Below are 27279 nucleotides of genomic sequence, written 5' to 3' on the forward strand. Positions count from 1 at the left end.
AAGGCAACATTGTTATAGTTGACAATCAATATTGACATATTTTCGTCTTTATGATCCTCCATTATTGTTTACAAACTTAACGTAACTAAGTGGTTCTCGCCTGGCAGAATTCTAAGGAATAACAATATTTCTGGTACTATCCCCTCCAGTATTGGTGATTTTAAGAGTTTGTCTCAACTGTAAGTTATAGCTGCTAAATTTGCATCAGCTTCCATACGTTTCAACCTTAAAGTTTGGTAGTTGATAATCAGGTTGATGAGGATGGAACAACATCTCTCTATTAAGTAAACGTAAAAGTCTAGTTTTTAACGTTTTACAGCTAACTTGTAACAACCATGTTTTGTCTAATTCTCAGGGATTTGAGCTTTAACAATTTAACTGGACCAATTCCAGCTTCTCTCTTTGATTTGAGCTCTCTCTCTTACTTGTAATAAACATTCTCCTTCTGATAAACAAGCTGTGCAATGTTTTTTTCGAAAAGCATTTTAGAAAATATGAATGTTTATGAGTTGAACTAGTTCCTGTATGTTCAGGTTTCTTGGGAATAATAAATTGACTGGAATGCTTCCCGCAGTAAAGAGTCCTCTTCTGCAGATGTAAGTCAGTATTACCTAACCATTCATAATTCAAGGAGATTGTATGCAGGTGGTACTTGGACGTTTATGGTCATTATGTAGAGTTCCTAGAATGTCATGGTTAGATTATTTCAGAAGCATAACCCAATACTGTACAATCATAAGATTTGATTACTTATTAAATTGTATAGGTTCAATTTTGGGTGACTCGTTATAGAGTAAATTGTTTTTAACTTTAAGGTCGCATCGTTTGTATTGATAGTTCCTTTAGACATAAAAAGGAAACAAGTAGGATTGCCAATATGTCCATCATTTGTGGCTTGGAAAAAATTTCATGTTAATGCGCATCTTGCTACTATGTTTTGGTGTATGAGGAGGTTTGGGAAATGAAATCTTGATTCATGCAGTCATGGTCATATACTGATATGTAAGCGATGATGAAATCTGAGGCTTCAGCGGTTAAATGTAAGACTCAGTAAAACGAAAATCTCAACTAAGCATCCCCATTATGTTGTTGCCTGCAGAGATGTGTCGTACAATCAATTATCAGTGGAACTTCCATCTTGGGCAAACAACAGGTGATTCTCTCTGTGCTGTATGTTTTTAATGGTATTCTACGGTCTATGAACATTTAGTGATGCAAAAAGAAAGTTGTCATTTCCTATATATAATTCAAGTGTTGAACAGCACAATGATAGTGCTGTTTAATGCACGAGTTTGTTAAGTTTAGAGGATGTATGATTCTAAATGTAAACGGAAAACGGATATTTTTCAAGTTGTTCTGATATGAGATACCATGTCTGGATTCTAGAGTTTATTTCCTCACCCACAATTTCTGTGAAAAGCTGAATGAGATTTACTGAGTTTTTGTATCCCTTTCTTCTATTCAGTGTTCTTGTGTAATGGGACCGGACTCTTGATGAAAGCTTAAACATTGATTAGTTATACTCCATGCTCATGTTCTTTGTTTCCAACTTCAATTGCGTTAGTTATGTGGCAAATTCAACTTGCACTAATCAATATCCATTCTTCTTCTGCATACAGTGTTCTGGCTACGGGATTGGACTGTATTCAACAGATCTTTCCCTGCCTTGGGGATATTCCCGGTTCTCCTAAGTGTAAGTGCAATTTAGAACCTCCCCTTACCCGTGATTCTGAGATGGGACACATAAATTCCTATGATGCTGGAAAGACGATTTTGAGTTTAGTGTTCCTTGAACCATCAAATCCTTTTGATTCTAAAAGTAGGTCAACTTAGACTGGTAACTGTTAGCTGACTTGGTACAGAATGCTGGGCTCTCTTCCTAATTGTTTAAGCTTTTGGAATAATTGGTGACTTGATGGTATTAGAACTTCAGTTTATAGAGGTCCTAATTCAATCCAAGTCTCGTAACTTCTGTTCATTCCATTTCCATTGTTTTATGTTACCATGCACTCTCTGTGTGGGAATTGGGCTGTACATGGTGGGGTGTTATATAGTTTGATATTTGCGTGTTAGGATTTTGGTTTACTGTGAACTGTTGTGTATGTGGTCATGCAAAATCCATTCATGCGGTTAATTTTTTTTAAGACCACTGCATTGAGTTTGATTGTGGTACTACCTTTGAGATTTGAAGCCTATGTAGATTTATTTAATGCTCCATGCAAAATTTTTCGTCTTTTATTTCCACCAAGTGTTGTTGCTAGTCAATGGCCAATTTTTTGAGTTCCAATCTTACAATGCCTTTTGCCAATGAAAGGCCATAAGAAACCATCTTTTTTTTTTCTTCTTTGTCTTTCAAGGTGACAATTTTTACTTGTCAGATGAAATGAGAAATTCCTTTCCTTGTTAATGTCAAAACTTCACATGTAAAATGCAGCGAAGTCAAGTTTGTCTTCATAAAGTGTAAATTCCCACTTCTAGAAGTTTATTAAACCCATAAGATGCATCACATGATAAAGGAGATGTGGCTGTTTTTTCTTTTTTCTGGTGCACCTATTTGAACTCTAATCTGTTGAATTCCTCTTCCCCGATGGCTTGCAGATTCCGACTTTGCGATTAATTGTGGTGGTCCAGAGATAACATCTAGTAGTCAGATTGTATATGAGCGGGATAAAGAGACTCTTGGTCCAGCTACTTATTATGAGGCTAGTACAAAAAGGTGGGCAGTTAGTAATGTCGGGGGCTTCAACGAGCTAAACGATTCCCAGTATACGAGTTTCTCTTCAATTCAGTTCAATACTTTGGATTCGGAGCTGTTACAGACAGCACGAATATCACCTGGATCACTAAGATATTTTGGGCTGGGACTTGAGAATGGTAATTACAATGTGACTCTCCAGTTTGCAGAGACAGCATTCTTAAATCCCCCAACTTGGAAAAGTCTTGGAAGGCGTGTTTTTGATATATACATCCAGGTCAGTGCCGCGTTATCACAATTGGTTTTTTTTTTTTTTGATAGTCCTAATCTTTTTTTGAAAGGAAAAATAACTACAAAGAACGAGGAAGGCATACCTTCCATTACAGGAGACAAACAACAGAACAATAACTACAAGCTACGGACAACAGCAGGAGTCCTAGGAGCAATCTGCCAAGAACAGCATAGGGCCAAATTTAAGGGGGTCAGCTTTACATTGGAGAAATTGGACCCCTTAATTCGAATATCAAATGTAATTTTCTGGAGAGAGAAGAATGGGGTCTTTGAATCCCCTGAAAATCATGCAATTCCTTTCTTTCCAAATATAGTAGACCATAGCTGCCCAAGCCAATCAACTTCAGAGTCCTAAGGTTGAGGAGTTTTAGAAATGCCACAGCAGTAACAAAAATGTGGCCATGTAGTCCTTGAAAAAGGGCAGCTAAAGAAAAGGTGGTACATGTCTTCATTATGCAGATTACAGAGAAAACATATGGGGAAGATTCGCATGCCCCAGCTGATGATTTTATCCTTTGTCGCTTTCGTATCAAAAATAATAATTTATAAAACAAGGAAATAACTATTATTTCGAAGAATAGCAGTTAAGTTCGAGATCGTTCACGGGGAGTAAAAAGCTAAGTTATTGTACTTCCAATCAATGTCTAATTTAATTTGAAAAGCAAAGGGAAGTTGGATTTTGATTTGAGTAAACTAACTAGAAAGAGATAAAGTTTTGGAAACTAATGAGAGAATAGGGACTAGGGTTTCGATTCAACCTCCCCTTGCAATATAATTGAGGCAAAGTTTAGGGTTTCATTCAACTTGTAACCAGACCACCGATAGGGTAGCAATTCCTATTAATAATCCCCGAAAGACTATCTCAATACGGCACAGATCATCTCATTGGATTTAACCAACGGCACAACCCGTCTCACATTGTATAGTCTATCTCAAAGCTTATCACGAAATAATGAAAACGATCGTACGATGGTGCTTGATATCATGAATACAAACACAAAAGATAAATCGGAAAAATAGTGACTTTTATAAAAACTATAAATAATCCAAATTCATACAATTAATTGTCAAATAAAAACCGGGCCTAGAAATCTAAACAACCATACTTACTTGGAGAAGCATCCTCGTCACCCTAGCGAGAGTGTTTAGCCAATCATGGAGTTTTTCCCTCTGCCGCAGCCGCAGCTGTGATGCCAGTGTACTGTAGGTTGGTGGATTCTGATAGCATATCAAGTATATGCAACCCTAATGGTAGAATGTGAAGAGATTGTCCATGGAACTTGATCAAGTCTAGCATAGTTAGGATGGAAATGTGGAAGACGAGATGTTGGGAAAGGCCAAGTCCATTGAGTGATATAAACAACATTTGGACACTTCAGATTTGGAAGTTTCTGAAGAGCTTCTCAATATTCAAGCAAACTGAGTTGGGAAGAACAACATGCATGGTCCAGGAAACTTGTACACGAAAAAGGCTTGACTTTATGAGTTGCAATCTTCCAGCGTATGATAAAGGACTTATTGGTCCAACTTTTGATTTTATCCTTGATTTTAGAAATGAGACCTTTGCAATCTGCCACAGAGAGTTTTGAGGATAATAGGGGGACATCCAAAAATCTAACTGGAAGTGTACCCATTTGGAAGCCCAACAGAGAACACATGATCTCCTTGTCCTGATTTTCCATGCCTAAAAATACACCGTACTCTTGATCTTGTTAGGCTACATGCCAGAGTATTAAAAGCTTCTTGGAAAGACTGATTGTTGGGGTAGCACAGAATAAACAAGTCATCGGCAAACATATGTAAGTAATCCCTAGTTCTTTCTACTGGGGGTGGTATGAAAACTGCTCTGAATTAATGTGAATTTGGAAGATCCTGGAAAAGAATTCCATGACCAAGGTGAATAGGTATGGGGAGAGGGTTTTGGGTAGAACTCATCCCCAAAAGTTAGCTATTGAGTGAGGGAGTCCTCACGCTTATATACTTCATGTTACTTTGGTACTGAGGCGATGTGGGACTTTGTTTCATACCCTCCCTCAAGGGCAGCGTGCTCACTCGACAGCACCTACCATGTAGGCCCGAGACACGCACCCTACCCATTTTTGGTAACGAGAATTGATACCATGGTACACAATTTTGGATAGAAGTCAACACCAAAAGCTAGCTACTGAAGTGAGGGTGCCCTCACACTTATATACGAGTAATTCTTACTATTACTTTGGTACCTTGTGAGACTTTGCTTCACAAGGGGATCCCCTGGAGTTGGTACTATTTTTTTGATTCTAAGTTATCAGCCTCTTCACTATAGGGGAATCTGGTTCAGAAAGATTTCGACATAAAAAAGGTGGCTGGTGGGATCTATTTACAAATTCAGATGGTTTTCCCAGCTCAAGTATCAAAAAACTACCTTGAAATCCATCTATTTTGGGCTGGTAAAGGGACTTGCTGTATACCTTCTCTTGGTACATATGGACCTTCTATTTCAGCAATCAGTGCTGTCCCAGGTGATACGTTTTGTAAATATTTGATGCAAGTTTTAAAATGTTAATTCCAATTTTCTTACGACTAAAATTTTCTACAGATTTCATCCCCACTGTTGGTAAAAACCCTACATCCGGCAAAAAGAGTAAGACTGGTTTGATTGTGGGGATTGTTGTTCCTATTGGAGTTGTAAGCTTTCTATATTTCCTTGCGCTCTATTGGTTTGTCCTTTGCCGAAAAGGGCCGGGATGGGACCACGATGAAGGTAAAAATACTCAAGAAAATAGTAAGCCGAGTGTGTTATTGGGCTATGACTATTGCATCACAACAGATTCGTTGTTGTCCCATGTGTGGTTCTACTATTGTTTATTTGTAATGTCATTTTAGATGTATGGGTCCTATGCTAGTTATTTTTGTGTTCTTAGTAGCGTTAGGCTTGCTAAATGCTTTTTGTGTGATTCGTGGCATGTTCAGACATGTTGGAGGTATGTGTAAATATTCTCTTAAACACTCCCCTTTCTCGCCAACCAGCAATCCTATGATAAAACAGCTCCCCTTTCTTTCTCACCATCAAGTACCTTAAATCCTCTGGTTTTCTTTGTCAAATGAGGGAAAAGAAGTAAACCCATAGTCGAAGAAACACATTTTGGCACTGCCCTTAGTGTCCTGCCCAAAATTAGTATGTTGTAATATCCATTGTCTTACATAATTTGCTACTCCCTCTGTCTCAATTTGTTTGTACACTTTGACTTTTAATTGTCCCAAAATGTTGTATATTTTTAAAGACTAATGGATCAAAAGCTACACAATACCCCTTTTACACCTTACTATTTGAGTTAAAGTAATCATTTTCCAAAGGTTGGAGGGTAACTTTTGGAACATTGAGCTTTTATAGGTGTAATGATTATGTTCCATAAGACGTTCTATTCTAAATTGGTTAAACAAATTGGGGTGGAGGGAGTAACAATGTGCTACAGAATGATAATGATCATCGTTTAAGCGTAATAGATACCTAAGTTGAGTATTAACTTCCTTGTAGATTCACAAACACTAGTTTTAACTGTACTTGCAGAGCTCCTAGGGATGGATGTTAGGCCCTACACTATCAGTTATGCAGAACTAAAGGCTGCTACAGAAGATTTTAATCCCACGAACAAACTTGGGGAGGGAGGCTTTGGACCCGTTTTTAAGGTAAACATCTTTCTAATAAAAGACAAGTTGTCCTGGAACAACTTCATATTGCTTTTATGAAATAGCACCGATCGACTGACTCCCTTGAATATTGCCACTTCACCTCTGCTTTTCCCTTTTGTATTCATTATGGATGGCATCAGTAAGCCTCTACCATCACATTTTTTCGTTGATCAAGACCATGGAAAATACAAACCCTGCTGTTCTAGATTACTTGCTTAGAACTGCGATTTATTGGTCCATATCATTTTTGCTTTTCATTAGATCAGAAACCATGGACGGGACTACACAATATTTCTCAAAAATTTTAAAATTTTCATATTCTCTAGGGAACACTTAATGATGGGAGGGTTATTGCTGTCAAGCAACTGTCTATGGCCTCCCACCAAGGAAAGGATCAATTTGTTGCAGAGATTGCTACAACATCTGCTGTTCAACATCGAAATCTTGTGAAATTGTACGGATGTTGCATTGAGGGGAACAAACAACTGATTGTTTATGAGTATCATGAAAACAAGAGTCTTGATCAAGCATTGTTTGGTACAGGACATCACCTTTACTGTCAATGCAAATTATAGATCTTGAATAGGGAAAGATTACAATACACACCCCTTATTTTGGTGTGTATCATATGCACCCCTAAAATGTTATGAATTATAGAGAAAATGTTACGAAATGTATTGCTAAAAAGTTACAAATTGTATAAAGGTTACAAGATACACCAAAATGTTATGAATCATAATGAAAATGTTACGAATCGTACTGCTGAAAGGTTATGAATTCTAGAACAAAAGTTATGAGACACACTAAAATGTTATGAATGAACCATAAAATATGTACATATGGTACACCATTTTAAGGGGTGTGTATTGTAGACTTTCAATCTTGAATATGGTGAATAAGTGAAACGTTTAACTGTTTGGCATTTGTTAAGCAGGGAAGACAAGTTTGTTTCTTAACTGGCCCATCCGCTTTAATATATGCTTGGGTGTAGCAAGGGGTCTAGCTTATCTTCACGTGGAATCTCGGCTTCGCATTGTACATAGGGATGTTAAGGCCAGCAATATTCTTCTTGACTCTGACCTCAACCCCAAAGTTTCTGATTTTGGTTTGGCCAAACTTTTTGATGACAAAATGACCCACATCAATACCCGTGTTGCAGGGACATTGTAAGATTCTCCACAGTCAATCTCCATGTATTCTTCAATGTTATTGGTTTCGATATTCTATTTTTGTAGTATTTGTAGCTGAAGTATTAACTTACATGTGATGAAATTTCAATGGTTACTGATGCAGTGGGTACCTTGCACCTGAGTATGCTATGCTTGGGCAACTTACAGAAAAGGCCGATGTGTTTGGCTTTGGTGTTGTAGCTTTGGAGATTGTCAGTGGAAGGCCAAATACTGACTCGAGCTTGGAAGAAGAAAAGATCTATCTTCTTAAATGGGTATGTTTCACTTTCTTTTAGGCAGTCATTAGTTGTTGATCCTTCAAAAAGTTCCAAATGGCTGCAAATTCGGTTGTGGGCACAGTTTGTTTTGACTGTGGTTACTGATTCGGCTACATCTTTTTATAATTCTTTAAAAAGAAGGAAGGATTCTTCGATCTTGAAAACTTTAGGATGTTTCGCTTGAGCATCATTAGAAACAAGATGAGTTGTTCAAATACTATGCAAAGAAACTTATAAATCCCCTATATCTCTGAAACTGAATTCTAGTATTCTTGGTGTTAAAACGTTCATCAATGCCAATGAATATCTAATCCACTCATCCTCTCACCCAGCCCAGAATGGGTGCTTCCCACTCTGCTTACATGATTCTATGACATTCCTTTCTTCCCTTGTTGTTAGGCCTGGCATGTGCATGAAAACAACTGTGAAGTTGAGCTAGTGGATGCTAGATTATTAGAATTTGACGAGGAAGAAGTAAAACGAGTTATACGAGTAGCTCTTTTGTGCACCCAGACATCCCCACAGCAACGCCCCTCCATGCCCCGTGTAGTGGCGATGCTTTCAGGAGACATTGAAGTTAGTGCAGTTACTTCACGACCTGGATATTTTACTGACTGGAACTCCAACGCAACCAGTTTTATGACTACGGATACTCCAAGTGCAGAAAAACGAACATAGCCAATTCAGTTCATCAACGAGTCGTATACTCCAAGTGCAACGAACATAGCCAATTCCGTTCATCAACGATGCAAGCATGGCAGCGAATCCGGGGTTAGAGATTTTCAACGTAATAAATGGGGTGCCTACTAGGGGCATTGCCCTTCCCAATTAATTGATGTCTACTGGAGGTATGGCTCTTTGCAAAAAGGTGCCCTGGTAATAGGCATGATTTTACCTAATTAATTAATTGTCTTCAAAAGATGTGATTCTTTTTAATGTGTGTCTAATAAAGACGTGGCTTTTCATGAAAGGGTGTCTATAAGTGTGTAAATAGATCCTTTGTAAAGTCATTCAACATATAAGAATGGCTGCCTTGTGCAATTGGTTCTTACCCTCCCCTCCATACAGGAGACGGAAGTTCGAGCCCCGGCATGGGCAGATTTGGGGTCAAGACTATGGACAGTCTTTGCATCCCCTAGTGCTAAACTAACACACCCAGCTAACTACATAATATTGGCAAAAAAAAAAAAAGTTATTCAACATATCAAAAACTTCATATTGAGTTGTTCCCACTAGTGCTAAACTAACACACCTGGCTAACTATACAATATTAGCAAAATAAATAAATAAATTCAACATATCAAAAACTTCATATTGAGTTGTTCTCTCCACACACTTTGTATTTTAGGCTTACTAATATTCTGGTATTTTGAAGAAATAGAATATTCGTTCTTGGTTCTTTTACGTTTGCTTAGTGGATATTATATCTATGATTTCCGTTATGCAATTGCAAACAAAAAGAACTATGAGTTCGGAATTCATTGTGACCATGTCGTTACCATATCAAATTAAAACAAAAATTTTACAACAACTGCATAGAAAAAGGCTAAGTTGTGTATCAATTTCTACTTCAATTCGAGAACGGGATTCAAATTTAATTTTTTGTATTTTAAAACTAGGAAATCAAAAGAGTTTCAATTTTTGTAAAGCAGTTGGAAAAAGTTGAAGGGTATAGAATCTGATTTTCTCCTTCAGCTTGATTAAGAACTGTCCATTAATATCGATTCAAGAGCTATTAGAGTAATTTTTTATACTCCAAATAAACCCACGGGTCTCTCGGCTATCAAGAGTTTACGAGCTTGCATGTGAACAAAATATCATAGACACATAGTTCAAGTGATCTTTACTAGGATGAGCTGTATCTAAGTACGCTTCGTTTAATAAACGCCTTGACTTATAAGTTATAACGTATAAACTACCAATCAACTCTGCAAATAATAACAAACATGTGTACCTGTTCGACATTTAGAACTTCAGGTTCTAAGGACTGAAAGGCATCCTCCTTGAATTTCCTCCTTGTTCTTCTTTTGCATTAATGTTTTATTTTATAGCGTTGTTTCCGAATTAATCTTTTGCTTATATATCTGACATTCAGACGCAAGTTCTTGAGCTTCCCTGGTCTGAGAAGTCAGCTCTCAGAGTAGCCTGACTATTTTTTGGGTAACCGAGGTGTTCTGATCAACTTACGTGTACCTCAAGGGAGACTAGCATAGCAACCTACCGCCATAGCCCCTCTAAAATCATGGTTTGCTTTTAGAGGGAATCGAACTCTGCCATGTTACAGGCTCAGATTCGCCCTCACCATTGGGGCAACCCATGGGTGGGTATCTTTTGCTTCTATTAAACAACAACAAACAAGATTTTCGTTTTTGCAAAAAAAAAAAAAAAAATTCAGTTTTTTTATCATGGTATATAGAGAAGAAAAAAACAAAAAGCTTTTTTTCTTTCCAATATATTTTAGTAAGTATCACATAGGAAGTACTCCCGATTCTCTTCAGCCTTTGACAACCACAACTGATAAAGCAATTTAGACCCCCTCTAGAGATGGAAAAATTTCAGCTAGAAGCCGAAAACAGCTTGGAAAGCCCTTTAGATATAAGAAGAAATAAATCACGAGTCCACGTTAATCTTGTTCAAAAAAAAAAAAATGTCCCCTACTCCGCATTCGTTTTGCCTCTCTTATACGCGATGTAGGCCCCGAAAGATAGAAGAATAGAACGCGGGAGAATGGTAGATTCTGTTGGAACCTGGATTCGTTTATCACTGGAAATTCGTTACACACCAAAAAAAATCAATACTCTCTCCGTCCCTTTTTAAGTCTTCTGCTTTGTAACTCCAACTTATTAAAAAGACATTATCATTGTACCTTTCTTATCAACTTTTTCCTCCACTTTCCCTACTTACCCATCATCATTACACTTTTACTCACTAACTTTTCAAAATGAAATCTATTTTTATGGACAAAATAGACAATGCATCAACTTTTACCCACTAACTTTACAAAATGAACAATTATTAAGGGACAGCCCAATACTGGACTCTAAATAAGGGACGGATGGAGTATTAGAAAACTTACTGGACCAATTTCAGGCGTCCGAAAATTGGCAATCGAGGCTAGTATTTTTATGGAGAATACTATATCCTTAAAGCAAATTCGTCCCCCACACCAGTGTTCTTGGGTCTCTTGAACATTTACCTCCCAGAATTACCCGATTTTCGAAGAACGGAAGTAGCACTATAATCCGTTCAACAGGCGAACCAAGAAACTGTGCAAAACTCTCTCAAAATATGTATGTTATGAGAATTTTCATTACTGAAATGGGAGGAGATGGGTCCTATTTATAGAGAAGTAGTTACTGAAATGGGAGGAGATGGGTCCTATTTATAGAGAAGTAGGCATCCCAACGAAAAGAAACGGTGACTGTTCGGAATGGTGTTAGAAAAAAGACGCAACTGTTCGGTGGTGTCTCTCCGGCGGAGACACCACTGTTCGAACCTTGGCCGAACCAACACTTCATTTCCATTTCCACGTTACAAATGAAGAGACACTTCATGTTGCTAAGGTAAATGAAGCATTGGCACCCATTAGTTTAGCTTGCCACATGTTGGTTTAAGAACCAACACTAAAATCAATTCAAAAAGCTTTAACAAATGAAGTAACTAATTTAATTAATTACTACAAGTTCCCACCAAATCTTAAGCTTTAGAATTTTATGAACCCGCTGCCATGCATAGCCCGGTTCGGCAGCAAACCAAACAATTTCAATCACTCCATATTTATTTATTCATCGCAAGACAAATAAACTACAACCAAATCAAATATGGTTTATTTTGGAGTCAATTTTCAATTCACTTTTTCCAACAGATTCTAAAAGCAAAAGCAAGTACACCTAATCGTGTGAAATTTATTTGCCAGAATGACTATTGTTACTGTAGTACTCATAATATCAAAAGGTCCAAAAATAGTAATGGTGCGGCAGCTGTTAGGTGCCATTTTTGCTCAATTGCAAATTCATACCTTTGAATTGAACTGTCTTGATCATTGTTTTGATGCAATTTAGTTGGCTTGGATATTGGAAGTTTGACAAAGCCAATGTGTTTTTTTTTTTCCTTTTTTCGCAGCAGAGCGATATCCCGGGAGCAGATTGCCCACTGGCAGGGCCATTTCAAGGCACATCACGAGGTAGCGAGACCCGGGAAGGCAACCCGATATGGTGTCTTTTTTAAAGCGAGGGGAAGGGATCTCTTTAACCATAGCATTTGAATAGCAGCAGCAGAAAAACCAGGAAATGGCACTCAGCTATATATCAACACCAGCAATAGACATTGCTAGCACCCCATACACGCACACAACAAAGCTGCTAGCCCACATACCCATCACACACATGCACAGCTTTCCACATACACCCACACCCACTCAGCCAACCCAACAAAAACAAAAACACAACTTCGACAAAGCCAAAGTTGGTACCAAAGATGGGTTTTTCATTTTTTGGCAGCAAAAGATAACGACGGATGGACTTAAAATTTGCCCACAAATTTGTCAAATTATGATTTCAGCAGCCTGAATGGCTCATGAATTGACTAGATCTGACAGAACATTGCGGAATCAATTTGCAGAAATCGTAATAGCAACATTTGTTTCTCTAGTCATTTTTGGGCCACAGTATGGAAGGGAGAAGGAATGACTTTTGCTTTATTTGGTTTTAACTTTTGTTTTCTACTTTCATTTGCACATTCAATTTTGTCTTGATTCTAGATGATTACCAAGGCAAGGGCAAATAGACCCTAGGAAACTGCATTTAATTTTCCCATTTTATTATAGAAGTACAACACTATCAACAGTTAATTTCATGTGCATTAGTTTGCTAAATACATAAACCTATACAAAAAGGGATACCCATATACATCTGACGAGCAACACAACATACATACCCGTGGAACCGCCAGCCGCCATCTTTATGTATTTGCCAGTTTACTATCTAGCTACCAAAACCGATCCTTGTTGACACTTGAATAGCCAGCCATAACTTTTCCTCCCGTGTTCCTCATTCCGTCTATAAGAAAGCACCAACTGGAACCCAAGGCTCCGACGAAGAAATCTGATTCCGCAGCCATCAAGAAATTAACGAGAGGGTAATTTGTGCTGGTTTCCCTCCCCAGGCTGGCTTCGTAAGTAGCCATTGACATGTTTCCCACCTGGCTTGTCACGTTTGTGTAGTAGAAATTCCAGTGGGGATATGATCTCGATCTATCAATTACTTCCTGAAGAAAAGTAGTACTATGAGAATTTGATCACAACAGCCAAACAAAAGTTATCAAAAAGAGTAAACACTATGATCAAACAACTCCAATGGAACTCAATGGGTTTCTGTTCAACTTCTGTTGAAAAGATAAACTTGACTTATGTTTTTTTTGGAATTTTCTACACAGTTTCTAGAATGTTTTATGTTCATTCAGGTATTTGAAAGGTCACGTACTCCTAGGATCATGTATCTAGGAAGGTTCATGTATGATGCTTTGGATGTAGAAGCCTATTAATTTTAGTCTTATCTATTAATACCTGATGTACCACATGGTTTTATGTAAGTGGAATACAAAAATTGAGTTCCTAGTATATTCCTCTTCCCTTCTCAGAAAATCTCGCAGATAGTATTTCCAACAAAGTGGTATCAGAGCCACCTTGCTAGAGGTCTAGAAAATGGCGAATGGTTGGATAGGATTTCAATTTCCTCGACTCACCAAAGATAACTTTGACAATTGGACGCTACGGATGAAGGCTATTCTCGGTTCGCAAGATTGCTGGGAGGTTGTAGAGAAAGGTTATGAAGAGCGAGATGATTCCACTTTGAATGCTACTGAAAAGAATGCCTTACAGAAGTTAAGAACGAAGGATAAAAACGCTTTTACTCTCATCCATCAGGGCTTGGATGATTCAATGTTCGAAAAAGTGGCTAGTGAAACCACCGCAAAAAAGACATGGGAAGTCCTCCAAAATTGTTTCAGAGGAGTTGATAAAGTGAAGAAAATACGACTTCAAACTCTTAGAGGAGAGTTTGAAGCCCTTCGCATGAAGGAATCTGAGTCCATTTCAGATTATTTCACAAGAATGTTGGCCATTGTGAATCAGATGAAGCGATATGGTGAAAGCTTGCCAGATGTTCGAGAGGTGGAGAAAATTCTTCGCTCATTGCAACCAAAGTTTCTGCCAGTTGTGGTTGTTGAAGAGTCAAAAGACTTAGACTCGATGACTATTGACCAACTCTTGGGATCTTTACAAGCTCATGAGGAAAGACTTAAGATCAATGGAAATGAAGCAGTTGAACAAGCTTTGCAAGCAAAACTCTCCATACGAGGTAATGGAGGGAGAAATGATAGAGGTGGAAGCACCCAAAGAGGCCGAGGCCGAGGACAAGGACGAGGCCGAGGACAAGGACAAGGCCGAGGACAAGGTCGAGGACGAGGAGGACGCGGATATGGATGTGGTCGTGGACAAGGAGAAGGAGAAAGAGGTAACAATGGCTCTTTCAATAATGACTTTGTACCAAGAAGTCAATTTTCAACATCAAGGTCGCATGGAAGAGGAAGAGGCCGCGGTCGTGGAAGAGATAATCATTCAAACCCGAGAAGGTATGACAAGTCTCAAATAGAATGTTACAGTTGTCACAAATATGGACATTTTTCTTGGGAATGTGAAGATGCCAATAAACATGTTGAAGAACAAGCACATTTTGTTGAAGAAAAGGAGATTGAAGCAGGACCCACTTTGCGGTCAAGCAAAATGAAGAGCTGGGAGAAAATTTGTGGTATCTTGACAATGGTGCTAGTAATCATATGTGCGGCGACAAAAGCAAATTTGAAGAGCTTGATGAGACATGGAAAGGATGTCACTTTTGGCGACTCCTCAAACGTTCCAATCATGGGAAAAGGTACGATTCTAATTCATTTGAAGAATGGTGATCATCGAATCATATCAGACGTATATTTTGTGCCAAAAATGAAGAGCAATATTTTAAGCTTGGGTCAATTTTTGGAAAGAGGTTATGAAATTAGAATGAAAGATCGTTGTCTTTCTTTAAAAGATGAAAGAAATAATTTGGTTGCAAAGGTATCAATGACGAAGAATAGAATGTTTCTGTTAAATCTTCAAACTGATGTGGCCAAGTGCTTGAAGGCAAGTGTGAAAGATATGTCATGGCGATGGCACATGAGGCTTGGACACTTGAACTTTGGAGGATTAAAAATGATGGCTCAAAAGAATATGGTACATGGCTTGCCTTCTATCAACCATCCAGATCAGTTGTGCGAGGGATGCCAATACGGCAAGCAGTCTCGAAAGCCCTTTCCAAAAGAATCCATTTCAAGAGCTATTAAGCCGCTTCAACTTGTTCATACAGACATTTGTGGTCCAATCAAACCGGCATCATTTCGTAAGAACAAGTATTTTCTGCTCTTCATTGATGACTTTAGCAGAAAAAGTTGGGTCTATTTTTTGAAAGAAAAATCAGAAGCTTTTAGAACTTTTAAGAAATTTAAAGCTTTGGTTGAGAAGCAAAGTGGCTATGAAGTTAAAGCTTTGAGATCCGATAGAGGAGGCGAATTCACATCCAATGAATTTAAGAATTTTTGTGAAGTGAGTGGAATTCATCGTCCTTTAACGGTACCTAGATCACCACAACAAAATGGTGTTGTTGAGAGGAAAAATAGATCAATTTTAAATATGGCGCGGAGCATGTTGAGGAGTAAAAGAATGCCTAAGGAATTTTGGGCAGAAGCTGTTGATTGTGCAGTATATTTGTCAAATCGATGTCCTACAAGGAGTGTGGAGAACATGACACCGCAAGAAGCTTGGAATGGAATAAAGCCCAATATATCACATCTATGAGTTTTTGGAAGTATTGCATATGTTCATGTTCCAGATCAAAAAAGGTCCAAGCTGGATTCAAAGAGTGAGAAATACATTTTTATCGGCTATGATTCAAGCTCCAAAGGTTACAAGCTCTACAATCCAATCACTCAAAATATTGTAATTAGTAGAGACGTGGAATTTGACGAAGAAAGCACCTGGGAGTGGGATATTCAAGAAGGAGAGAATTATGATTTTTTCCCCTATTTTGAGGAGGAGCAATCAGTTTCTGAAGCACCACAAGAGCCAATTACACCTCCAGTTTCTCCTCGCATTGAACCACCATCACCAGGAGAAAGCTCAAATGAGAGAACACCAAACATGCGGAGTCTCAATGATCTTTATGAAGCAACTGAACCACTGGATCTGTTTTGTCTTTTTGCAGAAAGTGAGCCTTTGAACTTTGAAGAGGCTATGGAAGATGAGAAGTGGAGAAATGCTATGCATGAAGAGATCAATGCCATTAAAAAGAATGACACGTGGGAGCTTGCTACTCTTCCAAAAGGGCAAAAAGCTATTGGAGTGAAATGGGTATACAAAGCAAAGAAGAACGAAAAAGGAGAGGTCGAAAGGTATAAAGCAAGATTGGTGGCTAAGGGATATAGTCAACGCGCTGGAATTGACTATGAAGAGGTATTTGCTCCTGTTGCTCGTTTAGAAACTATAAGGTTGTTGATTTCTCTTGCTGCTCACAATAAATGGAAGATTTACCAAATGGATGTAAAATCTGCGTTCTTAAATGGTTTGCTTGAGGAGGAGGTGTACGTTGAACAACCTTTGGGGTATGTGGTCAAAGGCCATGAGGATAAAGTTCTGCGGCTTAAAAAGGCGTTGTATGGATTGAAACAAGCGCTGAGAGCATGGAATACTAGAATTGATAAGTATTTCATTGCTAATGGTTTCACCAAATGTCCACACGAGCATGCTCTTTATGCTAAGGTGAATAAAAAAGGAGATATGCTTGTTGTTTGTTTGTATGTCGATGATCTCATTTTTACAGGAAATAATCCTAAAATGTTCGAAGAATTCAAGAAGGCGATGGTTCGAGAATTCGAGATGACTGATATAGGAATTATGGCCTACTACCTTGGGATTGCAGTGAAACAATAGGAGGATGGCATTTTTATTTCTCAAGAAGGATATGCAAGAAACCTACTCCAGAAATTTGAGATGGCTAATTGCAGTCCAGTAAACACCCCCGTGGAGTGTGGAATGAAGTTGTCAAAGCATGAAGATGGAGAAAAGGTAAATACAACGGTTTTCAAAAGTTTGGTTGGCAGTCTGCGGTATTTGACATGTACAAGGCCAGATATTTTGTTTGGAGTTGGGCTCATTAGTCGTTTTATGGAAACACCCACCACTGTTCACCTTAAAGTTGCAAAAAGAATTCTTCATTATGTTAAAGGCACGCTGGATTTTGGGTTACTTTATTCATCTTCTAAGGAATTAAAGCTCGTGGGATATTGTGACAGTGATTGAGCTGGAAATCTAGATGACAGAAAAAGCACTACAGGTTTCGTATTTTTCTTGGGAGATGCTGCTTTCACATGGAGATCAAAGAAACAGTCTATTGTAGCACTTTCTACTTGTGAGGCAGAGTATGTTGCTACTACATCATGCACATGTCATGCGGTTTGGCTTCGGAACTTATTAAAGGATTTGTTTTTCGTGCAAGAGGAAGCTACAGAAATTTTTGTTGATAAAAAGTCTGCAATTGCTTTGTCGAGGAATCCTGTTTTTCATGATCGGAGTAAACATATTGATACAAGGTATCATTACCTTAGAGAATGCATTACAAATAAGGAGGTAGAGCTCAAGTACGTAAAGACTCATGATCAGATTGCAAACATTTTCACAAAGCCGCTCAAGTACGAGGACTTCAGAAGGCTTTGGGCGCTACTTGGAGTTACTAAGAAAGTCGAGTTTAAAGGGGGGTGTTGAAATGATAAACTTGACTTATGTTTTTTTTGGAATTTTCTACACAGTTTCTAGAATGTTTTAGGTTCATTCAGGTATTTGAAAGGTCACGTACTCCTAGGATCATGTATCTAGGAAGGTTCATGTATGATGCTTTGGATGTAGAAGCCTATTAATTTTAGTCTTATCTATTAATACCTGACGTACCACATGGTTTTATGTAAGTGGAATACAAAAATTGAGTTCCTAGTATATTCCTCTTCCCTTCTCAAAAAATCTCGCAGATAGTATTTCCAACAACTTCTGCCGAAAACGACCGAACTTATCCAATGTTTGTGGCCTATGAAGCACCTACACTCCTAGAGATCACTGTAATCGTGTCAAACACTCCAAGGACACATAACGGTGTGTCCATTACATTTTTAATATTTGTTAACGGTGGGACACTCCGGGGACCCACATGGGGACACAGCGGGGTGATATGTACAGATTTTAAAAGCTTTTTGACGGCAAAATATTTGTAATTTCAATAGTATTCAGCCAACAGAAATGTAATATAAAGAGCAAGTATATGTGCATAAGCATACACCATCACTCAATAATGGATTCAATAGGAGTCCAAACCTAAATATGTAGTGGTTACAATAGAGGTTTGCATAACTGAAAGAACCGTTTAAAAAAATATTGAGGTGTCTCCTGCCGTGTGTGTGTCCCCATTTCTTTAGAATAGTCATGTCGCCTGTCTGTCTCTATGTCCCCAGCCGTTTCTGTTTCCGTGCAACATAGTCTGTGACACTGTGGCTTTTAGTCTGTTTGCATATATCTGGAGTTTATCCAATAGGGGGTCTGGGTCAAAAGAGACCCTGACAAGAGTTCCTCATCACAAAAAAAAATTTAAAAAGATAACTTCAATCCAGCTCTAATATCCTCTCTGTATATCAGTGGCAGCGTATTTCAAATCAAAGAAAAAGAGCAATATAGTTTAGAAGTAGACAATTCTTTAAATAACAAATAAATGAAAGGAAAAAAGGCTCAGCAGGCAAAGGTTTTGCTAGGTTTTTTTTATTAGTAATTGATGGAAATGGGCAACCATAGAATCATAAATATTGTTCCGGTTTGGAAAGTAAAGAGATGGATGGGACTGCTATATCGATAGACCAATGAAAGACTTTCTCAAGATTCTTATTAATTCACAGGTTGATTGGATTTGAATAGACACCTGTGTTGTTGAATAAGGGCACACATCTTAATTGGATTCGGGTTGGATTGTGGAATAAACCCTTGCTATAGCATATTTATATTGTATTTGGTAACTATTTGCAAAGGAAAAAAATCGTGATATTTTGTTTTTTATGTAAGAATGAGAACCAGATCTACTACTTCAGCTAGGGTCTTTCTGTCTAGAAGATAAAAGGATATAAAGCATAAGAAAACTGTAAATAACTTGCATCTCCGTGGATAGCCAGATGCTGACAAGGTGCGGGAAGTGCTTTCTTATGCGTTCAGCACGTTTCATGTATTCTTCAAATTCAAATATCTCCATTTCACATGCCTTATCGCCCATCCTCACATGTATGCTTAGCAATGGCCTAGGCATCCACGGTTTGTGATTGGACCATACAAATTGCTCCATTTCAGATTGCGGTTCTTCTCTAACTTCCTGAAGAGAATTTTCTCAAAAGGCATTACTCATTAGTTTACAAAAATAACAGACATAGACCTTCTATCAACGATATCAAAAGTATGGATCTTTTCAGAAACACTTTCCGTAAGTTACACCATCTGCTCTCGTTTGAAATTAATATCTGAACTCCAAACTTATCCAGAAACTTCAATTTGAAGCTTGACTTTGAGAAACAGGTTGAAGAAGTGACTTAGAACAAAAAAAGACTTGGCCTTTGAACTTGAAAGAAAGGTTCCAAGGAAAAGGATTACAAATAAGCTTCAACAGAAAGCCTTCTCTTGTGGAATTGGTAATACGTGAGTCTTTTAGCTACTTAGTTGCTCTATTGCTGTATAGCCTTGTTTTTGCAAGCTATCCATTTCAGTACTGAAGGGAAAGGAGGAGGATGCCCTAAAAAGTCCAATACCCCTTGATATCTCTCACAGGCTACTACATTAAGACATGTCCGTTCAGATAAGTTGATCAATTAAAGTACCAGAAAAATGGATAGAGCAAAAGAATCTTCTGAATCCATTAGGAGAGAGCTTCGTATTATATGGGTTTACTTGACAAATGACAAAAGAATCTAGATAGACAGACCTCTGGCCATTCTTTAACGGGTGTTGCAAGAACCAATTTTGCAGCTTCCCGTCCAAAGGCTGCATGACGTTCAGCATTTAGCAAGTTGCATGTATACTCAGTCTGAAATCTCATTAGGTAGCGAACTGCCTGAAAATATTCAACCGATAACTTAATTGTGTCAGCCACCAAATAACACTTATAAGCATGGAAATATACTTTCATCTTAATTTACATACTTGCATAAAGCAATTCCAAATATGTTTTCGACTTCTCGTTACGTAGACTACATTGGTGAGTATATTCACGATTGAAACTCAAATAGTCGTACTTTTATGTTTGATCGTTTCAGGACAATCATTGACCTTGTTATTTAGCTGGCAAACGAGAAGATTGAAAGAAGAAAATTTTTAATTTCATAAAAGTACTTTTGCATACTTTGTCCTCAAAAACTAAGCCAATGTCTTTATTCAAAATGAAATATTCCCTATACCTGGGCTCGCCACCACCTTCTATCCATTTTGCGATGAGAGGCAATTAGAGTTCCATTTATATCTGTTGTTGGCTGTAAATATCTCCAAGGATTACCCCCAGTGCTGTTGCAAGACATTAGACAGAGTGAGATAAAGCACCGACAATACTTTCGTGTTGGTTTTTGAAGCATGAATAGTACTGGACACCTCACCACAGGTATATCAACAAAAAGCACATCTAATTTGGCAAACCTAGGCCGATGTTGGTCTTTTCTTCATTTGAGAATACAGTAACAATGGGTGTGAGCTTGGATGTGGGGAATCTTGTGGAACCCCAATATATCGGCAAGTCATGCTTCCTTCTCATGATTGATATTAGTCTTCGTGCTATTTTCCGTGCTCGCGCCCGTGTTTGGTTCGTTGCACAACAACACGTACTCCGTGTCTAAAATTATGAAGACAATAGTGAATATGTTCAGGAGCTTGCCTAGGAGTCCGTCCAGACCATATTTGCTTTGATTTGTAGTTGTCTTTTCCTGTTATAATTCCTTTTTCCCATGCATCCTTTTCCTTCATTAACTGGAATGCACGGTCTCGGCATTCTTGGGATGTTTCTGGAAAGAAGTAACAAGACCAACTAGAATGTGATGGCCCTGAAACACCACAGACACAGAGCTATCAGCAATGACGATCAATCTTTTTTCCCTTTTGGTTAGATAATGTCGCTGGCATATGCACGTTCACAGAAATCAGATGTCAACGAAGGAAAAGAAGTATGAAGCAATTACTAGCAACTCATACCTCTGCACCCATCATGGTCTGCCCGATTATAGTAGTTTGTAACAAGGACCCTTTTTTCATTGATGGCAATAGCAAGAAGTCCACACATTCCGGCAATCTGGCCTCCAATACCAAATCCTGGCAGCCTCTCCTAGTCAGCTACAAGAAACTTCACATCAGGATCATTGCAGTTCACAGGATGCTGATGAACCCATATGTCTCGCTGCACTTTCCTAGTGAAGGGATAATTTTCTTCATCCGATCCTGTTATCTGCAAATAAATTACGAACAGCTGACCTTGAAAGTGAAAGCATGGAATTTTGTTCAAAAGGAGGTAATCAGCATCACAATGTAACAGAAGAGTAGTCTTGCAACATTTTACCAACAATTTGATGTCACACCAACAATTGGCCATTTAAATTGTCAGAGAATCACCTCATTGCTATTGCATAGACAAGTGGAAGCCTAATGCCAGAAAAGGAAAAACCAAATCATTTCATTCCCTTTAGTTTGCTTTTCCTTCATTTTGCATAATTGAAAGGTAAATCACTAATTTGGAAGTCATGAAATACCAGCAGGACAACACCTCCAGACATGAGGAAATTTTCTGAACTTGCAAAATAAATATGTCAACACAAACAATCCTTGTATCTTGTTTTGAAATGTATATAGAAATGAAAAGAAGATGATAGATAGATTCAACCGAAATGCTACAAAAAACATACTCCCTAAAACACCTGCAAATAAATGATTGACCCTCTTATGCATATTTCTATGTGATTACATAGAAATGATCAAATACATGTTCATAACCCATGCAGCTAAAGTTTCATATATGGGAAGATACATACCCACGGAGGATAAGCACCTTCAGACTTCAGCAGCTCACCAGCTGTCGACAATGGGTAAGTATGCAAGAATCCCTTCCACAGTGTCCACAGAGGGAAGATCTCATTCTCAACACGCTTATCAAGATTCTTGTTGACTTGTGAACTCAACTTGCAATTCTCCAAGTGAGGGGCTTTTGGCACATTAGATCTCCTCACTCCAGCACCTTGCAGCAACTCACCTTCGCCTTTCATTGATTCATTGATCGAAGCACTCCAAGCCGAGTACAAGAAAGATACTCTCGCATCAATTTTACTGTTGAAAGTTAACTGAGAATGCATCACCCTCTCTATTTCCCTTGCTTTAAGATTGCAGTCGCCCTTTGTAACCATATCTGCATTTTTACATATGCGAGGTGGCCGGTTGAGTTTTTTTTTTCTAAAGTCTGACTTGAAATAATCAATCTCCCGTCCATAAATTCATCATATAAGATTAAACCCAGAAAAAAGTTGTGGTTGAATTATCATCAAAACCAACTCTCTTCTCCCATTCAAAACAGTCCGTGATGTTCCAACATCTAGAAGAAGTTCGATACAAAAGGGAATAACCAAGTCTATATTAGAGGTAATCCCAATGTCAATACGCTTCAAATGCACCCTATTATCTATATTTAAGTCTGTGACACATTTTCAGTTGAAGTTCGGTAAACAGTATTTCGATTGTACTTAGAATTGTCTAACACACCACGACGTGTAATACTTTGCCCGTTTGTATCCGCATAAGAGTCTTTCTAATTGCCAGCTATGAGATCAAAGACCCGTTCTTTAAAACTCTTAAATGCAGAGTTTCTAATTCTTTGTTTCTTTTTGCTACTTCACGTTTCCTTTGATTCTTGAAAACTAAACAGAAATCTGGAATGTTTAACTTAAATGGGAAGCCACCTGTTTGAGTGGAAGGGGATAAACCTAAGCACAAGTACTTAATGAGATTTTGTCTCAAAAGTAATTCCCACTTTTTAGGTGACTTTAGATACACTCTTTGAGGACTCTTATGACAGATGTTGACTCTAATGGACTTCAGCTGAAGTCTGACTAGATCTCAAAATAAATTTGAGAACACACATTGGGCTAGGCCAAAGAACACCAAAAGGCCTTTGTTTTACTTTATATAAGACGTTTAAATGTGGAAAGTAATTCATTCCCAATCAATTCAATCAACAGAAAAAGATATTTTCTAGACCGCTTTTCTCAGGGACAAAATGTTTTAGAATCCATAATTCTTCTTCTTATTGAAATTTATCATGAATTATATAACTATCTGAATTTCTTATTCTTTGTTCTTTTTGCTACTTTATGTTCCCTTTACCAAAGAGAAATCTGGAACGTTTGCTTTAATCGGAAGTCGCCTGTTTGGGTGGAAGTAGGTAAAGTCATTATACTATATACCATGATCCGTTTACTAGTTGTAAAGCTTATGTACAGGTACCTAATGAAATTTTTTGTCAGAATATATATATTAATTTGGGATATCGGGGACTCTGATGTCCCAATGAAATGGTTTTGGACGGCAGAGTGTTTCGACCCATGACACAGCGCCGTCACATGGGTTTGAGGGGGTCTCTTCTCTTTGGTTGTTAAGTCCCATTTGGCATAGTAAAACAAATTGATGATCTATTGATTTTTTGAGGGCTCATTTCGGAACTCAAAAAAATGATTCAAGTCGCTTATTATTCTTAATATATTAGTAATAACAATAAGCGGTTTGAATTATCTTTGAGATACCCAAAATAGGCCCACACAAAATCAATAAATCAGTAATTTGTTTTGCTACATCAAACGGTAGCAACCAAAGGTGGGGAACCTAAACCCAGGAAACGGCCCCGTTTAAGTTTTATGGATAGGCAAATGGTGTCGTTTCAAAGGGACGACAGAGTCTCCCAATCCATCAAAGGGACGGCAGAGTCCCAAAATCCATTAATATATAGTAGTTTATTAATATCCTTTATTATGGTCAAATATTCCGGGAAAACCGTAGGCAAGATCTACAGAGGCGCCGGCAAGTGAGGGGAGTGTGGATCGGACACCATGGGAAAAGTAGTATTTTTTTGGTAAAAAAATAGAATTTGCTCTAATAATAGCCTACAATTTATTTATTTATTCGTTTAGTTGACCCCCATAAAAATATTACACGGTGCACCCATTACCGAAACAGGGAGAAGTTAGAACTGGCCCCTTTGTCTCTCTTCTCTCTTTGACCAGTTTTATCACCGAAGATTGCAAATAATAAAAATAAATAATAATAATAATAATAATAACAACAACCACCGGATATTCGGACCAACTTCTTCCGCGTGCACCTCAACTAATTTTGGTGTCCTGAAATAACGACTGGGCAAACCCCCCAACAGCTCTAAGGTTTGAATATTTGGCCTCCGTAAAATTCAAACATGTAACCTTATGGAGGACAATCACTTAGAGTATTGCTTTTCTCATTTATGTTTGGCCAAACTTCTCAGGCTTAAGATTGCAAATTTTTAGATATCGGTTCCTACATAAGTTTCATTCTTCAACCTTAAGATTTTATTTATCAAATAATGCTTTCTTTACTATTTTAACATTTAATTTATTTATACCAAACTAAGTAATTGGCTAAAGAAATTAGGGAAAACGACAGTCCAAAACGTGTTTTGATAATTAATGCCCATCATGGATAAGCTAAAAACATTTGTTAATGCTGAAAATGTCCTTGGCAAGTATTAATTATCAGAACACGTCATTGGCAGTCATTTTCCCAAGAAATTATGCCCAGTCATATGTTTGATTACTACCGATCATGTATCAATCTCAAAACATTAAATATTGGTGAATGCAATTGGAAAAAGTGTTCTACGAATGGAAAAGTACATTGAATTTACAATTTTCGACCACATATCAAAAGGGTAATTTTGAAAAGCCATAAATTTCGAAGACTGACGATGGCATTGCCTGTGAATTTAAGGCAATTTAAAAATATTTTAGCATTTACTTTATACCAAACCAAAGGGTAATTTAGAATTTTTGTTGACACGGATGATAAACTTAAAAAATAAAACGTGAATTCAACAAAAATATATAATAAAAAAAATTACTGAAACGAAAAAAGAACAAAAAGGTAGCTCGAACTCACGTTACTCACCTTTACATCAGATGTTCATTTTTTGGATGGGTCGGTCATAAGCCCATTCCTCTAGAAGTCTAAAGTTTGGCACGGTTCGGACCGAGCAATCAGGCCTGAATTTAAAGTTGGTCCAAAAAGTCCAAACACGGGTCAACCCATTGGGTTTTGTATTCTTCTCTTGATAATTAAAGTGATGATATTTGGGCCATCAAAACGGCATGCACGCAAAGGGATGGCTGCCCATTCTCCATGTATGGTTTTCTTTTAAATGAAAGTGGGGAAAATGACAGCCCAGGACGTGTTTTGATAATTAATACTCCCTCCGTCCCTTATTTATAGTCCGGTATTCCATTTTGGAATGTCCCTTAACAAGTGTCCATTTTGTAAAGTTAGTGGGTAAAAGTTAGTGAATTGTCTATTTTGTCCCTAAAAGTATATTCCATTTTAAAAAATAAGTGAGTAAAAGTGTAATGATGATGGGTAAGTAGGGAAAGTGAAGGAAAAAATTGATGTGAAAGATATAATGATGATGTCTTTTTAATAAGTTGGAATTACGAAGCATGACACTTAAAAAGGGACGGAGGGAGTACCTTTTAAGGACATGCTAAGAACATTTGTTAATGAACAAAATGTCCTTGGCGGGTATTACTTATCAAAACATGTCCTTGGCCGTCATTTTCCCCTGAAAGTACCCTCTAATGATTGAAAAAAAAAAAAAAAGGGCATTCTCGCATAGGGGTTTGGCCAATAACATGACGAAAGAAACATGACACAAACAAATGCAACTGTTTAAAGCTGACTATTGTCTAGCTACAATCACCAATGGAGAAATATATTTGAAAACCCCATGAAATGTAGCCGTACCTCACACTACTTGTTTCACTCAGAGTCATAGTAAAAGATGTTAGAAGGAAATAAAGACGAAAGTTGTGATCAGTGCTTGCGGGAGGTCTTCCCTTGTAGGTTCTGGAGGTGGCGGTAGCTAATCGGTGGTGGCTACAGTGGAGTTTGTGGAGGTGGCGGTTCTATAGTAGCCGTCGGTCTGTGGTGGCGTCTTGGGGCTAGCGACGGCTAGAGTTTGTAGAGTAGGGTTTGGTTTTCTTAGGTTTTTTGGGTTTGGGCTTGGCCCACTTGATGTTTGAGCTTGGCCCATTAAGTGTATATTTAAGATTTAGGCTTGGCCTATTTGGTGTTTGGGCTTCGGCGTTATGGTGTTTCATTCAATATTCTATTGGATTTTGATGTACTTATGTTAAGTTCAATAAAATTTATCTTTTGCCGATAGAAAAATAAAATACAAAAGTTGTGATTTCGGAGCCAAAATCAATGATATCGTCTCCTGTAAGAAACACATTACATTAACCAGAAAATAGATTCATGAGTCAATCCAACCAAATTCTAATGGTTGTTTTGTGCTGGAGTTTTACTCGACAAAATTAGAATTGTTATTGGAGATTGCTTTGTGTGATGGGTCACAAAATTGGATCAAAAGTACTAGGTATCCAAAAAATATACCCCAAATACAATTTTTATTTATGACCATTAATCGACTTTTATTAGCGGTAAGAAATACTTATTCGGGGTACCCAGCATTGCTCAAATTGAATTGCAATCGGTATGATCAGTCTCTTGCTTACCATTTAAGAATATTCATTCCATGGGAGATTCGACACTGTTAAACAATTCCTGCAACAATCTTAGTTTACCCTATCCATATCAATATTCATTTTCCAGCTTCAATATTGCTTCAATATATGCTTTCCGAAAACACTGGACTAATGACTACCGGACTCATATTCAATAAAAATCAAATACAAATTCCTTTTCACAACCCTAGACAGACACTTTAGAAAGTGTGGGGGTGTGTTTTCT

The 27279-nt window shown here is 37.8% G+C and overlaps 1 protein-coding gene, 1 long non-coding RNA gene and 1 pseudogene across 2 annotated transcripts in view; 2 read left to right on the plus strand and 1 right to left on the minus strand.

Moving 5' to 3' along the window:
- LOC131314967 (probable LRR receptor-like serine/threonine-protein kinase At1g56140) overlaps positions 1-9152 on the plus strand; it is a gene marked incomplete at its 5' end in the record, with an annotated part of 42415 nt that extends 33263 nt beyond the window's left edge. Inside the window, 13 exons of the mRNA XM_058344008.1 lie at positions 108-179; positions 356-427; positions 534-596; positions 1100-1153; positions 1620-1693; positions 2599-2972; positions 5292-5487; positions 5565-5729; positions 6537-6655; positions 6985-7195; positions 7593-7824; positions 7952-8102; positions 8505-9152. Of these exons, the coding sequence (XP_058199991.1) occupies positions 108-179; positions 356-427; positions 534-596; positions 1100-1153; positions 1620-1693; positions 2599-2972; positions 5292-5487; positions 5565-5729; positions 6537-6655; positions 6985-7195; positions 7593-7824; positions 7952-8102; positions 8505-8783 (2062 nt within the window). The remainder of the gene's footprint in view (positions 1-107; positions 180-355; positions 428-533; positions 597-1099; positions 1154-1619; positions 1694-2598; positions 2973-5291; positions 5488-5564; positions 5730-6536; positions 6656-6984; positions 7196-7592; positions 7825-7951; positions 8103-8504) is intronic.
- Positions 9153-10284: 1132 nt separating this feature from the next.
- Positions 10285-12313, plus strand: LOC131315035 (uncharacterized). Its single transcript, XR_009196587.1, has 2 exons — positions 10285-10425; positions 12228-12313. It is a non-coding gene; the product is annotated as an uncharacterized LOC131315035 (long non-coding RNA).
- Positions 12314-12902: 589 nt separating this feature from the next.
- On the minus strand, positions 12903-22643 carry LOC131328949 (uncharacterized; annotated as a pseudogene).
- Between the last annotated feature and the right edge of the window lie 4636 nt (positions 22644-27279).

This window comes from Rhododendron vialii, chromosome 1a, assembly GCF_030253575.1.
Source record: "Rhododendron vialii isolate Sample 1 chromosome 1a, ASM3025357v1".
NCBI lineage: Eukaryota > Viridiplantae > Streptophyta > Magnoliopsida > Ericales > Ericaceae > Rhododendron > Rhododendron vialii.